Below are 17,049 nucleotides of genomic sequence, written 5' to 3'. Positions count from 1 at the left end.
GGTTGGTAAGATGCAGAAATACTTTATTCTGCATTAATTTCACTCACGTAGTTCGTCAGAGTTTTGAGAAACAGAAGGAATGTCCAAATCGATCTTTGGGATCCTGACTTGTCCCTTGTGTCGTTTGAACACTGGCCCAAGCAATATCTGTGTCTAACTGACTACACACCTTCAGCAGGCATTTCACCCCAGCCCCTAACAGTCCCCTTAGTGTTGACATGTCTCCTAATGCATAACTTAATTCTCCAGTCCTATAGGTTAAGCCCCAATAGGCATGAAGAAAATTTTACTCCATCTTCACAGTGCTCTCTAACATCATCGAAGCCTGTGATTTGCTTCTCCACCCGATCCTATTTCCTGAACTGCACAGCTCATACACCATGATTCCTGGGTCTCTGATCATTCCTGCTTTCCACTGAGTTTCCTGCAATTTGTCAACTTTTTTTCTTGAAAACCTGGCCTGATGCTGCTTGTTCACTAATGTGAAATTGCATGCAAGACTATTTCAAGTGCATCATGCTGCCTGTCATATATATGCCACGTGCAAACCTTTTTCATAACCATATGACTATTGTGAGAAGTGGCTTAAGCAAACTTGTTTAACTTGAAACGCAATGGACAAGTAACATGTATAGAGTCAGCTAATGCCCCTCAGCAAAGGGGCAGTAAGACAGTAATTTATTTTCAATACAATTGCTTATTTAACTCCACCTCTAGTGTTCACTCCCTTTCATCTCCGCCACGTACTTTGCCCCCTGCATGATTCATGTTTTCAGTGAAGGCTGAAGCAAAACGTTGCTGAGTATTTTGGCCTCCTCAAGACTACTTCGAGTGCATCATGCTGCCTTTTACATATGCCACGTGAACTTTTTTCATAACCATATTTAGTTGGTTATTTTCTCTCCGTGTAAAAAAGCGGGATGATTCCGTCTTTGTTTTCCTCTTATAGCTATTGTTCCTACACTGAATGTTATCTTGCCATATCTGCTTTTAATGAGATCTCTTTTTTTTGCCTTGGCCTGCCTGAGCCAAAGCTCATACTACTGTTTTATACTCTTCCTTAGCAGGATCTAGTTTCCACTTTCTATTTGATTCCTTGTTAAGTTACAGGTCACAATTTAACCAGCTTGTTTCCCTTCCCTTCCCTTCCCTTCCCTTCCCTTCCCTTCCCTTCCCTTCCCTTCCCTTCCCTTCCCCTTTTCCTCCACAACAATACAGAACAACATAATCGCAGAATGGCTTGGGTTGGAAGGGACCTTAAAGATCACCTCATTCCAGCTCCCCTGCCACGGGCAGGGACAGCTCCCACCAGACCACGTTGCCCAAAGCCCCATCCAGCCTGGCCTTGAACACCTCCAGGGATGGGGCATCCACAGCTTCTCTGGGCAACCTGGTCCAGTGCCTCACCACCCTCTGAGCGAAGAATTTATTCATGATATCTAATCTATATCGATCTATATTTATCCCATTAATGATAATTCTTTAAGAAAATGGCAATTTCTACAACCTGAGACATCCCACATGGTCCTCTCCCACAGCCCTTGGAAATAACTTAAGTCTGCTTTGCTGACGTCTGTGTTGCCTCTCTTCTGTCCTTCCCCCTAAGACCCATGAACTCACAAGGGAGAGTGCCAGTCTGAAACCATACAGAAATTACAGTAACTCTAAGGATTTTTCCATACAGGCCAGGGCACAAAATGTCTGAAGCAGGAGGAGATTCTCCTGTTGCCAAAGCATAGCTCCCCTGCAGAGATCTCTACACAGTGGTAGAAGAGACAGACCACCTTACAAAACTTCTCTTTCGACTCTCTTTTCTCCCTGCACAACAGGAAAAGCTGCAGTATGTACACATTTCTTGACAGCAGAGAAACACTCGGTGAGAATTCATTATAAACGCCCATTTTGCTTAAATAACCTCAGTTGTGCCCACAATCAACCATAAGATACAGACCCAGGGGAAAACAGGCTGCTTTGAGTCCAATGCCCAGAGAAATATCTACTGTTGCCCATTTCCCATTCTCCTTGACTTACTGCCAGGGGCATATTACAGAACTGTAACAAAACTACGTGTAGTAGTAGTAGTTTGGAGTAGATGATCTTCAGAGGTCCCTTCTAACCTGTGGTAGGGGATAGAAAAAGAAGGGGTTAACTTTTCAGAAGGAGGGCCCCTCACACCTGCAAGCCCTAAGGAGCCTGAGGAAGAAGAGATAAGAGCCTGAGCTCAGGTTCATATAGGAAGCCTGTTGGTCTAAGCTTTGCTGTGGGGAAGTGGGATTGCTTACTCTACCAGGTGGGGGGGGGGACACAACACAGTTTGTCCCAGATTAAAAGGTTTGGTTTTTTTTACAGCCAATAAGGGCCCCAAAGCTGAGGCTTGAGGACGTTTATGCAGGGTCTGGCTGAGTGCTGATGAAGCCTGGAAAGCAAAGAAAGGAGGTGGGTGGCTCCTGTGTGCTAAACAAGCTGGACCAGAAAAACAGACCCGTCCATGGGGTGACCCTGGGTGAGGTCCGGGCCCCGTCACTAAGGGTGTCCCTGCGGAGCCTTCCGGATCGAGCCTCCTGCAACCGGGCAGCGTCACGGAGCTCCCTCCTCACCGGCTGGCCCTAGGTCAGTGGGGCACGGAGCAGCCAGGATCTGACTTGGTTTCGCTGTGATCGTGGTTTTAGAGCTGCGAAAATGAGCGTGTTGTTTCAGAGCTGAAACATACCGTATCTGTGCCTGTGGGCAAGCATGAAAAAGAAAAAAACTACATTGTTTACCCGTCCCATAAACAGAAATCACCACTGCCCATGCCCTAGGAAGGCTAAATACCTCCAGTGAAGCTACTATATACATTAATCCAAGTTGTAAGCTTATTCCCGGGCTCTAAAATCAGAAGCTGAAGCACTTTAATCTGTTGATTTACTCTAATGCTTAGAGGCTTCAAATGGGATTGGCTCCTGCTGTTGCTATATTAGCTATAACTCAGATACACACGGAACAAGCAATCTTTCTCTTTCCTTCCCTGGGTAAAAGACAAGAAAAAAGAAAAAAACTAATCGGGAATAACAATAACGATAAATCTTCCCTCCGAGGTGCTTCGCCTGGCACCTGTCAGCACAACCCCGCCACCATTCGTCGTGACAGGGAGGAACTTGGAGCCAGCCGGCTCTCGGGGCGGGGGAAGGGGGTCCAGGGGTGGGATGGACGGCACCCCAGGACACGGACGATGCTGCTCCAGCAGCCCACCCCCCGGGCATGCCTCCCCTCTCCCGGGGGCGGGTTGAGGGCCGCCCCGGGGGCAGGCCGGCCGGGGAGGCGGAGCGGCCCCGCTCCCCATTAAGGGGCGGTGGCGGCCGGCGCTGCCCGGTAGCCGGGGAGGGCCGGGCTATGGAGGCGGCGAGGGGCTACGTGGGCTCGGCGGTGCGGTGAGTGTCCCCGCGTCCCCGTTTCCTTTTAATTTATTTTTTAAGAAGCCTGAGAAGCGGAGGTTCGCTTGGCGGGGGAGCTCGGCGCCGTCCCCTCTCGTCCCGGGGTCGGTGCTGGCGTTTGGGCTGTCTGCTCCGCTTTTGTGCCTCACAGGCTGTGGTGTCTTTTCAGGCTGTGTTTATCGGGGAAGCCAGGTGGGACACACAGTCTCCCGGCTGATTTCTGACTTATTTTTGGTTTTGTTGTTACTGCCGTTGTCGTTTGTCAGTGAACTCTAACCTAAAAATCCAGCCGTGCCATATTCTGAAGCTCTTGTGTTGTGCAATGTTGGTTTTCCTGGGGCTGAGGACCATTGCACCACATTCTTAGACAAACATACAAGGCATATTGCAAACAAAGATAACGAGTGAAATTAGCGTATAGGGCTCAAGGCAGGTTTTTAATCCCTGGTTTCTCCTCCAAAACAAAGAGCTCAGCTGTCCCCCAGCCCTGGCACTACACCGAATGCTTGGGACAGTGTCTGTGAGTCTCTAAGTGGTTGGGATTATACAGAGCAAGTTGGATGATGTGCTAGAGCTTGAAGATATTTTCTTCTTCAGTTATAAACGCTTTTCTGAGTTCTTGTGTTTTCCACTGACATAGGATCCCTTCTCCTGTAGGGAAGAGCGAAGATCTGCACTTCAGCACCGTCCCTTTCCTCTGTACCGCTTATTCCCTGACGCTTGATCTCCTTTTAGTAGGCAATTATTTTCAGTAACTCCAATCTAGCAGGGAAATTCCCTGCAAAAAAAGAAGTGATATTTCTTTCTAAGAGTCCCAAACAAAGGCTGACACCTGTGAGTCTCTGGTCTGCATATGTGTGAGGGGAAACAAGCAAAACAGGCTTTAGGCAGTAGACCCAGAAATGGAAGGGTTCACTCTGTTTTCAGGCTTTTTTTTTTTTTTTTTTTTTTTTTTTTTTTTTTAAACTATACTGGCTTTTGTTACCTAGTACTTAATATTGACTGGAACCTCACCCTGCTCTAGACACGCTGCTTCATGGGCAGACTTACTTGAAAGATTTTGACTACTCTTATGGAAACATAAGTGGAATGGCATCGTTTGTTAAATACCTACCCGAGGCTTGGACTGCTGTTAAGTGGCAGCCTGGTGGAGCTAATGAAAGTCCTGGTTTATTAATCTTCTTGGTTTTGACTTCTTTCCACTGATAGAATTAGGCAATGGTATAAGATCATGGTTGTTGAGCTCTGAAGAAAATTTTTCTTAGACCTACAAAAAAGGGCTTATGGAGTTGGCTCTGCTAATGCCCGAGATGAACCCTTGCTCTTAAAAGATCTTGAGTCCTGCCTGTGAGCTGTGTCCCTAATGCTCTTCCTGCTGCATTGGGATGTGTGGCTTGGCTTTTTTCCCCACGCTTTGTCTTTTTATGAATAGCACCTGGGCTTAAGTAATGGGAAAGAACAGGACTGGTATCTTCTGTCATCACAAAAGAAATCTTGGCAGTATTGTCATATATACCACTCAAGGAAATATTCTACATGATAGTTTTCAAATGTGGGGGGGGAATGGGTTGTGCTAGCTCTGGAAGTGTTCTGTCATGAATCCTAAACGCTGCACTTGCTAACAACCAGGTGCCCAGCAAAGTGGGGTCACCAGTGCTGAGATAAATGCACGGGCTTCATACCTGAGGAAGAGACTGGAGTGATTCAGAATGGGAGCTGCCTGCAGGGTGATTGGGGCACTGCTTAGTCAGTGCAGAGATTAACACACACACACCCTGTCCTAGCACACTTTCCGTCTATGGAGGGGAAGTTAGTGTCTTCCGCCGTGCTATTTTGTCATCTTGTCCTCCTCCCTGACTGTGATCCTTCTCCAGGAGGAAAGTGTGTAGCTTTTTCATTTGAAACAATGACAGTCTCCTGAAAACCTTACTGAATGCTCACCCGCACCTGCTTTGTTATGCCACATGAACATACTTGCAAAGTGTTGAAAGCCAGAGACCTGGTGTTCAGACAGCACTACTGAGACACTATTAGGTTCAGCTAGAAATAATCCTTGAACACCCCACTCCTTTTAAAAATATATGCTCCAATAATGCTGATGAATTTTTGAGGAAGAGAAACTCTTCAGCGTACAGAGGAAAAGTAGTATCCCAAAGCCCTGTAGAATTAGTGGTTCAGAATGAGAGCAGGAAATAAGTTAATTACTGAAATTAGCTAGCTAGTCACAAAAATGACTTCCCATGCATCTCAAAAATATGCTTAAAGACCAGATACGAGATCTGGAAAAGATATTTATTTTCTTCCAGGTGGTGATTTTTGGCAAATTGTCTGGGTATTAAATTAACCAATACAATTTGGAAGTAAAAAGCTGTCACTGGTAATATTTAGGGGACTATCACCTAGGGATATTTAAGTGATGTAATTCGAGAACATAAACAGTCACTATTGAAGATGTGATTGTCCAGGAAAACTCAAAACCTCTTTCTAAAAGAATCACAGAATATGCCAAGTTGGAAGGGACCCACAAGGAGTCCAACTCCTGGCTCTGCACAGGACCACCCAAAAATCAGACCCTATGTCTGAGAGCGTTGTCCAAACATTTCTTCAAGTCCAGTAGGCTCAGTGCCCTGACCACTGCCCTGGGGAGCCTGTCCCAGTGCCCGACCACCCTCTGGGTGCAAAACCTTTCCCTAATACCCAGCCTGACTCTCCCCTGTCCCAGCTCCATGCTGTTCCAAAAAAGCGTTTGAATTCCTAGCCTCGCTGGTAGCCTGCTCCAATGCTATCCGCGTGTGTGCTTGGATCTTAATTTAATTTCATTCAGCTTCCTTTGATACATTAGGGCACAAATAAGTCTTATTTTGTCATTCTCAAAGCTAAATGAAGCTTTATAGGCTGTAGATGTTATTTATAAGCATCTTTGCTGTTTGCAAGTCAAGCATAACTATCAAAAAGCTCCACCTGCGTTCTGAAACTAGGTGTTTTGAATGTGGACGGTATGTTCGGTCTCCCTAAAGCTAACTCTTACCTTAAATAAATAGTTGAAAGTAGTCGTGTGTACCATCTGACCGAGTGTTTATCTTGCAGGTAAAGAGAGTGATTTATATGGCTGCATGCAGTAAGAGCTGCTGCCTTTCTAATCCACTGTAGTGTTAAAACCTGTTGACTTTACTGTAACCTTGATGTCAGCTGAGCTCAGCAGCAACTTGGCCCACATCTGCTCGAAATGTTTTTCATTTGAGAAGTGGTTTTCAAATGTCACCGGCAAGGGAAAGTTCAGAGACAACTGTAGGGCTATGTAGTGGGTACTTTTGAAAGCGAGCTCCACAAGTCCAACGTGACCCGTGAATTGCTCGTATAATGTCCTTGTGTACCGAACTCAACGGGTCCTCCTCCTTCTTGTGGTACTTGTCGTAACTATTTTTATAACTACACTGAATTTTTATTTATCTTAGATCTTTGGTATCCATGGGAGCATCTGTGGGAGCAGTAACAAAACAGACCCTGTTCCCTCCTCTCATGCCTGCAGGGCGACCTTTCCGTGTGTCAAATGCCTCCAGGAGCAGCCGGAAAGGAATTGTTGCGAGCAGTCTGCAAGAACTCATCAGCAAGGTACAGCAAACGCTCCCACTCTGGCTGAAACTTGCACTGAAGTGCAGTATTGCAGGAAGGCAACCCACCGACTGTCGTTCTTCTCAATATCGTTAGTGGGGAAGTTCAGGAGAATGCAAGTCTAAATATTAAATGACAGAGGGGAAAAAATATCACAGTGATAGGCTCCCGTTTGAATTCTACAATCTGCTGTTTTTTGCAGACTTTAGAAGCCTTCCTTATAACCACTGGAGTCGTTACTCTGGTTTTGGAAGAAGATGGCACGGTTGTGGACACAGAAGAGTTCTTTCGGTCCCTGGATGATAACACACACTTCATGGTTCTAGAAAAAGGACAGAAATGGACCCAAGTAAGTGTTCACTGCCTCCCTCCTGCTTGAATAGAAGTGGATGGAAAAAGGTCTGGAAAAAGGCTTCTTAAATTTTTGGGAAGAGGGGGAGATGAGGAAGAAAACTTTCCCTGTGTAAGGGAAGATATCAACTCCTTGTTCTATCATCCAGGAAGGCTTAACAAGTTCATTTTTTGTCCCCTGCTGGGACATAGAACTGTTGACAAAAATCTGCCAAGAACTGAACTGAAATGCTACCACTGAAAAGAATTATAGGGGGAAAATCCCACTTTTGGAGCACCTCAGGAATAACTTACTTCTTGAGCTGTTGCATAACACACAGGGAATGAGGACTTTGTATTTTTAGCTTAAAGAAATCAATCTCTTCAATTTGTTTTGGGGGGAGGGAGAATGCCCAAATCAAGCAATATAAGACAAGCTTTGCCTTGTGAATGCAGTAATAGTGAAGATGAGAAAAATGCCTGTACTAATCTTGCAAACAGCTAAAGGTTGTCATCAAAACCTAACATTAGAATATTAGCCTTCATGCCTCTAGATATTTTGAGAGATGTTAAGATTGCCTAGCTTTAGCCTTTTAATAGTGTAAATTTAGTGTCCAGTTAGTTTTGTGGAGGAGTTCATTAGTAAGATAGTCAAACTCTGAAGTTTCTCACAATGAAATGATTGTTGTTAGAAAGCTAGCGTTAAAATTTCTTCTGCCAGGTGCAGAGTTAGCTTAGTAGCTGCAAGCTGGCCCACTGTTCCTGTCTGTAGGTGCATGGCTCAATCATGTGGCCCCGTTGTTTGTCTCTTATTGCAGCATGGGCAGGTTGTCTGTTTTTTCCCCAAGATAACTCACTGACTTAGCAACCTGCTGCATCTGGCCATGAGCTCCGAAAGCAGAAAAGGTGTTGCAGCCAGGGTATGACTCCGCCTTGCTCCTTCTCCCCTTGCCTTATGTCCTGTTTGGCGTGGCAGCAAAACAAGTTTAAATGCTGCCCTCCTCAGCGTGCACGCTTTATCCAAATGTCCTGTGTGCTAATGGGGACGTGCTCCCAAGCAAACCCAACTGCATGGTACGTGTTAAAAACCTTTGTTGGTAGGGTTCTACGTGCTGGAGCTGGGAGCTCAGAGGCTATCGGAGTAAAACAGGCATAAAATTGTTGGCTGATGATACACTGCAGTGTTTAAGTTTGTCTGACTTACCGTGGCACTGTCTGAGCACTGGGATGACAAGTACAAAAAGCCCCAGCCTTACACAACTTTATTGCTTCATTTAGCATACAAAAAGCGGATTGGCAGGTGCTACGGTACAATCTTTGAACTGAATGTGCTGAGCAGAGCAACCCACGTATCCACTAGATGTCTCTCTAAATAAGGGTATTCCTTACTATTTCTCTTTTTTTTCTTTTTCTTGAAGCAAATGACCCACTCTTGAAAGAGGGCAAGGGCTGCTTTTAGTAAGAGGTGGAAGATGACTTTCCGCACTTCTCTTGCTCTTCTTTTTCCAGCTTAAACTCAGTACTAAAGCCTGGGCCTAATCAGTAGTGGCTCCTTCTTCCATTTACTTTTTAGAAAGAAGGAAAAGAAAGGTGAGCTAGGATTTGAAATGAGAACTTGACTTTTTTCACAGATCTTCACAGGAAGTGAGGCTTTACTTCACCTGAACAACATGTATCAGCTATCTCCAAGATTGCTGATCACTTTTGTGTTCATTCCTAAACAAAACAACCTAATGTCTTGTTAATTTGGTGTCCTGTTTGTGTGGACCTTTTGGAATAGTTTCAGAAGCCTAATCAGGACTTGAACAAAATTGCATAAGCTACAGACTGGCTTATCGCTCAGTGCTTTTTATTTCTAATTTAGAATTGGTTAAGAATAAGTGAGTTACTTCTAAAGAACTGCACCATTCACAATTGTCTTGCCATGGTTCCCTGGCTTACGATATAAACTGTCTCCCTCTTTTTAAATTAGACAAGAAATGGAGTCGTCCCTGCAAGACAAAAGAAGAAAATGGGAGTAGCTAACATCACATTCGATCTGTACAAGCTGAACCCTAAGGATTTTATTGGCTGCTTAAATGTGAAGGCAACTTTTTATGAGATCTACTCAGTGTCATATGACATCAAATGTATGGGAGCAAAAAATGTACTGCGGTAAGTATGTTTCCATTGCTGATCAGGCATATGCATTAATGAAAACCTGTTTGCTTATCAATTCTATGAAGTTTATATAAATGTAATATTTTATTAATTCTTTTATCTGCCCAATATGCTGAATCTTCCTTTAATAGCTGTCTTGTAAAAACTTACCGTAGTTTTTTATGGTGGAATCTTAAATTTCCCACAGGACAAAACCCTATTAGCTTTTACTCATATCAAGAGACTAGGTACAATCTCTTGGGAGAATTTCCTCAGATTTCTTTGACTTGTTTAAAGAATGCAGGGTGCTGAGGAAGGCTCTTTGGAGGGGAACTTCAGTGAGATGAAATAAGACAGGAATTGGAGATCTAAAGACAGAGGTCTTCATGGTGGCTGTCAAATTTACCTCCTGAAAGGTACATGGAGACACGGGGGAAAAGATTCTCGTAGTCTCTAAGAGAGTCTAGCAAGGACCACTGTCTTCCACAGGAGCAAGCTGTAGTGGATTGCAAGTTTGGTAGAACAGGCTGTTGGGAAATACTGTCTCAAAACAATATCTGTCCTTTCAACTGTGAAAGTCAGTGCCATGTCAAAACCAGCTGTGTCTTGCCCTGATGGAAGAAAACTTTGAGCTCAGACTCCTTCACAGAGATACCATACTCTGATTTTTAACAGCTGTTTAAGCTACAGCTCTGAATTTCTCTACCTGCCCTGCCAAATTCTGGTTGAGATGCAGTAGTGTAGTTGCTGCATTTTGTTACTTGAGAACCAGACCTACACTGTTCAGAACAGATTACATGGCCTGTGAGTGAGTTTATTTCACTTGGGCAGCATGCAGTCTTTAAGTTTGAAGTCTTCAAGTAGTCCCTAGGCTCATGGATGCAGGTATTAAGCATCGTAACGCTAATCTTATTCCCCGTCTGACCTCTGCCATTCTGCTTCGGTGGTCCCTTGCTTAATCTTTCAGACTACAGCTGGTGTGACTGTAGATGAGGCTGATCTCTGCCCGGGCTGCAGAGATGTTCCAGCTGTATGCTACGCCCACCCGTAGCACTGGTTTCACTAGAGTCTCTTCAAAGCAAAGGTCCGCCCTCAGACAGCTGCACTCCTCCAGTTCCTGTGTTTGTTAAGCCTCTTGAGCCAGAGCAAACTCTGTATTTCTGGCTATCTGTTATGGGGATGAGTGTTGGCACTGGAACTTGCGCTGTTGAGGAGAACTTTAAGTGACAGTTCTGCCTCCCCGCCAACACAGTGCGGCTGGTGAGAAACAAGAAGTGCTGGCAAACAGCTGAAGTAGCTGCGGAGTTCTTCTGGAAGTGCTGTTACATCGCAAAGAGTTGAAGGGGAAGTGCCGGTGTGAGGCTGGGAAAATAGTCCACCAGCAAGGAGCAGGGGGAGAGAGAAGAGAACCTTGGGTGCTCTTGAATAGGACAGACAGTCTGCCTCAATTTGCTATTTAAACTGGAGACACACAGCGTTAGATTCTCAGTGTAGTCCCTCTGCTAATGAGTTACAAGTTGCCAGCTCTGATGCCCTCTTCCTGAGCCCACCTGTGGAATGTGAGGGGGGGGGGGGGGGGGGAAAAAAACAACTTTAAAACAGTGCAGTTGTTAGTTGGTGGGAGGGGCTCGAAGCCTGCCAGGTCTCATTAGTGCATTTCTCTTCAGGGTTTCTCCCTGTCTGGTCCAACTGATGGATCAAATGTCCAGTTCAACAAATAACTTCCTCCGTGGCTTAAGTGACAACTGCTCTCGTGTGCAAGTGACACACTGCAGCTGCCCAAAGGCTCGGTACCAGGTGCAGCTTTCTTTGACTGTACAGCTCCTTTGCCTGCGCTGTCCTGTGGAGGGAAGGACACACTGAAATGGCATATGTGTGGGGAGCATGAATAAGGGTACAGTCTTTTTTTTTTTTAAAGGCTCTAAGTACCAGGGTATTCAACTCCTTTGAAACATTGGATCTTGACTGCAAACCTTTCACTAGAGTGGGGAAAAAAAAAATTGTGAGAACTTTGCGTTCTCTGCGAGAGGTGAAGGGAGAAGTGAATAGCAACAGAGGGTTCACAGTTGCATGTTGACTTGGACAGGAATACAAAAAGTCTTCCCCTTTTTGGAGAAGGGGATCACTGGTATGGTTTCTGCATTGTCAGAAACTGATCCCCTTCCAATTTTGGTGTGGTCCAAGTTCTTGTGTGCTACTTCCCCAATGCCTTAACTTTATATGTATGAGGGCCTACTTTGAAAGATTAAAGCTTGAATATCTCTCTCAGCATTCATGTCCTCATTATTTCTTGGAGATTGGAAGGGGGAAAAAGAAACAGGTATAAATAAATTGAATAAATGACCACTCAGATATGATAATCTCTATTCCTTTGGATGCTCTCTTGATCTTAATTTGTAGATCCACCTAGATTCTCACACCGTATGTTTCAATTCAGATAAATACTAACATGTTAAAATGGTTGTGAACTGAGAATTATTAATGTTTGCAGCTTGGACAGTTAATTTGATTGGCTTCACTTATTTTGCTGTTGGGCATCCACTGTACTGTGATTGCTGAGCTTCAGCGCTAATCAAGTTTGATCTGTAGCTTGGAGGTGCGCACAGGCTTCTTAGTGACCTGCCTAAAGGTGAGAAGCAAGATCAGTTCATGCTGCGGGGCTCCCAGGCAATGTTAAATCTCCAGGGATGCTCTGGTAGTTTGAGTGATGGTTTTCCAGGTGGCCTAATGGGATTACAGAATGATTCATTAAATGTGTTTTCTGGTTCTGCCCAAGTCTACAACATGCCAACAGTTTTCTTTCAGTCAATGGCCACAGACAGAAGTAATTGCACTAAAGAAGGTATGGAAATGACCATCCTCTCAGAAGTGAAAAGGAATGAGAGAATTCCTAAACATATCTACCTAATTCATCCTAAAGGTGCTGGGGGTGGGAGGGGTTTGGGCTACGTTGCCCTGTTGTTGACATTTTTTTTAAATAAATGGCTTTTCTTCTAGGAAGGTGCTTCAGCTCATGTCCCACGCGGCACAAATAACTGGACAGTTTCTTCTCTATACTGGAACATACATGTTGCAGCTGATGGATGAATATGATGAAGACGGCACCTGTGCAAGAACGCAGCACAAGTAATAACCACAGCTGCACTCCTGATATTGGATCCTTTTGCCTAAAGACATTCCCTTGCCCAAGTTTGATTGTAATGATGTTATAGGGGGGAGATGTCCACTGAGGTGAACTAACAGTTTTACCGTTTGGGAATGCTTGTAGACCTTAGTCATAAAGTAAGTGTTTGGTGTTTACACAGCAAAAGGATGGGTGCCTAATGTCTGAGAACTGGGCAAAGGAAGAGAGGGCAAGTTTTTACCCCTGCAACTCAACAGAAAATAAGAATACTTAGAAATATGCATGCTTTGTAACCACTGGATCCTTTCCTTGCACTGATCAAAACATGGTTTGTTTTTTCATGGCTGTCCGCTTGCCTTCTGAACAGACAGGGCTGTGGTTGTTTTTGTTTTTAATCCTTAACACTGCTGGTACTGGTGTCCAGCTGGCACTGAGGTACAAAAGGGTGAAGTGTACTTATTTACTACTTCTAACAATGGAAATATATAGTACAGCTGAATTCTGGTTCAGTGACCGGCCTAATCTCATGAATTCTAATTGGAGAAAGTGCAAGTACTATACAGAAGCTTAAAACTTAGCCTTACTTCCCTTAAAACAAGCAAAAAAAAACATGTAACTCTCTATATTTGTCTTCAAATGTACAGAAAGTTCTGGTGAGTATAGCTTATACCAGTTGAAGAACGATAATTTCTTTAATGTGTTTGATGTCCCATTTTGCCTGAAGTATTGAATACCTTGCCGTAGCTTCATGCACATGGCTTACAGGAAACCTCCTGAAGCTTCTTTCAGGTGTAAACCTTCACTTCTGTAACTTTTGCTCTTCAGCTACAAGATGACACTACATCCCAAGCTGTACTTAAAGTGCATGTAGTAGGGATCCGGAAGAGACATTAAATTTTGATGTCCCTGTGCTCAGGGGAGAGCAGCAGGACGTTGCTGTGTAACATGCATATGCTCTAAACTGGATATTTGCAATCTTGCAGTCTACCAAGACAAGTTGTATTAAAGGGCAAAGTTTTTAATTTTTCGATAGGATTGTCCAGAAAGTTTTTTAACAGCTTCGTGAACGGCTAATGTGACTAGTTTCCAGTAAGGGTCTCCTTAACGGTAAGACAAGCTAGAAAACAAGCAGTGGTGTAGGCATCTTGTGTCAAAATTCAGACTCCCATTGCTGAAGGGAAGAAGTCCAACTTCTGTTGTTCACAGGTGTGGCTTTTGAGATTTTCATTTGCTTTCTTCTGTTGGATTTTAATAAATTATTTTCTTGCTTAAGACTGAAAGCTGTTAAGGACATGACAGACCCAGGTAAATGTCTGACCTGACAGCGGGTGCCACCCAGGCAGAGAGATCCTAGCGAGAGGGGGAACAAGTGGGATGGGGGAAGAAAGTAGCAGGAGCGAAAGGGAAAGAGACCAACATGGGCCCCAAGGTGCTGGCTGTGCTTCTGCTGAGACAAGAATCCTTTAACCACGTGCATCAAGTGCACTGATTAGGTGGAGGAAAACCTGTTGTGCAAAAAGAGGAACAGATGGGCTGAAAAGAGCAAGCATCATGGTTGCTGGTATCTGTTCTGATCTGTCAGCTGCGCCTGTTCCCTTCAAACGTTACTGACACGTGGGAATATTGCTCTCATGTTTATCTGCGAACTTCAACTTCAAACATTTATTTTTGCCTTCCCTTTATGGATCTGACTTAACCAGCTGGGGCTGCATCTTTCAAATCACTGTTGTGGTGAAAAGCAGCCTAAAATCAGTCTTAAAGGCACTGACAGACCCAAGTTTTCTAGGTCTCCACCTGTCTCTTCACTACTGGTATTACAGATGAGTAGACAGCTAAGAAGAAACTTTTGTGTTTTTTTCTTCTGATTTCCGTTGTTTTCCATCCACTTCTGAATATTTGCTGGGGGGAGAGGGGATGGTGGTGAGGCACGCAGCTAGAGACAAGGGGAGAACTGTGGTTTGTTTTTTTTTTTTTTTTTAACTTATTTCTCTGGAGGAAGAATGTCTGCAGCTTGCAGCACTGTCAGGTTTCCTTCAAAAGAGAACAAACTGCTCTACAGGTAATGAGAAAAAGGTTATGTTGAAATGGAGACTTTAGACTTTATCTGTATTGTTCTTGCTCACCACCTTCCCCCCCCCCCCTCCCACTGATACCATGATAACTGATGGCCAGAGCCTTTCTAACCCCAATTCTCCCTAAGGAATTGCATTTAGCTGATGCAGTACAAGGGCTTTGTCATTAATTCTTCCAGCTTTTAAGGACCATTTATTCCATTAAAACAAGACCATTTCTTGAAAGTAAACTACAGGTAATGCTTCTAATAATATATATGTTGCTAATGGTGGAAGCACCAACATAAAAAAAGCAAACAACAGAACTTGCATAGTTCAATATTGCATTAATCAGTGCGAATTGCATCTTCAACATCTGTAATAGAAAAGCATCTGCAAGTCTGAAGTGTGCAGATACCAAATTCCTCCCCTCTGCAGCCAGGGCAGTTGTCACACAACTAACACACTCCATAGTTTCCAGTGGTGTTACTGTAGGACTGAACATGGTCTAAAAGGCTAACTGGATATGAATTTGAAAAGTTTTTAAGCAGCTGCTTCTTTGGCAGCCTCACTTAAAACAAGCTGCTGAAGGTCATGTGAGCTGCAAAGTCTCCATCTCAGAGCATCTCCCTCTAATTCAAAATGCGAACAGCTGAACAAAATAACTCAGCTTTGATATTTTCTCAGAATGAAGATAAATGTCTTGGAAAGTTCTGAGAATGTGAAATTGTTCCATTGCTTCTGAATCTGGGGTTTGCTACAGATTTAGTGTTAGGAAGATATTTGCTACTATACCAACTTCTTTCCAGAGAAACTTTTGGCTTTGGGTCAAACCAGAGGAGTTCATAATTTTCTGAGTTGGAGCCAGTTTGCTTTTTACAGCTTTCTTAAGATGCGTAGCTTTTACTTCAGTTGTATGTGGTACGCAGCAGAGAACTTCAGCATTATCTAGCTTTCAGAAAACTATTTGAGTGGTGTGCAGTATGCAGTGAGACAAAATCTAAAGGCACAGGCTCCTAACTGCAGGTATGTAGAAATGAAACTAGCTTTTCTACTTCACATTTTTAGTTTTATTTTTTTTCCCCCTATAGGCTCAGTTAATCTGCACTTGCTCCTGTTGCAGTCCAGGCTGGTAGCACTGAAATTTCAAAGGTGTGCAACATGTTTACTCCCTCCTTGCTTGCACTGTCCCTTTTTGCCTGTTGCTTTGCATCACTTGCTAACAATGCACCAAGTCATGCTCTGTAGTTACCAAAAAAGGAATTTTCACTGAAGTACTGGATCTTGTTGACTCAGGCACTGTTCATGTTCTGCAGGCAAAACAAAGTTGCTCTCTCCGTGACTAGAATGAAGAATCTAGTAGCTTTTGTGTGTGTGTGTAACTTACTTCATTTCCTTCCTTTCATAAACCCATGAAGTTGCTGCTTTCTTGCACCTTCCTGTCCTTTCAGGAGAAACAGGATTACAAGATTTTCTGTCTGGGGGAGAGGATAAGGCAGTGTCTAAATTCTTTAGACCATTAGGAACATGCACTAGGAAACATCCTCAAATCCCTTCTCTGTAGGGAGGGAAGGGGTTAAGGAAAGGAAAACAGGACTTCGGGCTGGAAGCTTTTTCAGCACAGTAAGTAGAGAGGTAGGCGTTAACAATTTAGGAAATGTTGATAATTGTGAATATGAACTGTGAAGATAACTGCATAGGATTATGTGTAACTGACTAGCATTATAGCTAAATCATTTCAGCGTACTTTGTCCACAGATAGCACTTGAACTAAAGGCATAGGCTTCTTTAAGTAAAGTTTAAAACCAAAGCACAAAGTGTATTTTGAACATAATGCCTCAGGCTTTACTGGAGGTATTAATGTAATTATCAATCCATTTTAGTTATATGCTAGTAATTATCCTTGTAGGGTTTAGCATATATCACTTTGCTTTCTGTACCTTGCCATAAGATATTTATAAACCATGAGGACTGCTGTTTTTTTGAGGGAAAAGATGGTATTTTACCTTTTCAAAACTTTGGGACCCAGTAGTTACAACTTGCTATGAAAATTGAGATGAGTGAGAATTATACTGTCAGCGATGGCAATATTTTCTGATATGTGGTGCCAATTTTAAGGAATACTTAAATGTCTATGAATAAATTTAAATGGTGGCTTTGGATGTCGCGTCTATTAATTTTCAGAGTAACTTATTCCTGAAATAATCATGAGTGCTAATGGATCTATGGTCTGCCACAGCAAGTTTCCAAAGGCTGCACTGCAGCAGTGAAGTAACTGGATACTATTATGTGGCTCTGAACTCTTAACTCTCTACTGCTGACTCACTTTCTGGCTTCGGAGAAAACATGCAAATCGTTTCTTTCCATACAAAAGGAGTGC

General features: G+C 43.6%; 1 protein-coding gene across 1 annotated transcript; it reads left to right on the top strand.

Annotated features, from left to right (window-relative positions):
• Positions 1-3,291: 3,291 nt before the first annotated feature.
• CIDEA (cell death inducing DFFA like effector a) lies at positions 3,292-16,831 on the top strand. The gene is made up of 5 exons (XM_035565375.2): positions 3,292-3,410; positions 6,869-7,025; positions 7,228-7,374; positions 9,328-9,509; positions 12,492-16,831. The coding sequence occupies exons 1-5, from the start codon at positions 3,373-3,375 to the stop codon at positions 12,622-12,624; spliced, it is 657 nt and encodes a 218-aa protein (XP_035421268.1). The 5' UTR covers positions 3,292-3,372; the 3' UTR covers positions 12,625-16,831.
• Positions 16,832-17,049: the final 218 nt, after the last annotated feature.

This window comes from Cygnus atratus, chromosome 2 (genome assembly GCF_013377495.2).
Source record: "Cygnus atratus isolate AKBS03 ecotype Queensland, Australia chromosome 2, CAtr_DNAZoo_HiC_assembly, whole genome shotgun sequence".
Lineage (NCBI taxonomy): Eukaryota > Metazoa > Chordata > Aves > Anseriformes > Anatidae > Cygnus > Cygnus atratus.
Note: the sequence above shows the minus strand (reverse complement) of the source record. Positions and strands in the feature narration are given on the sequence as shown.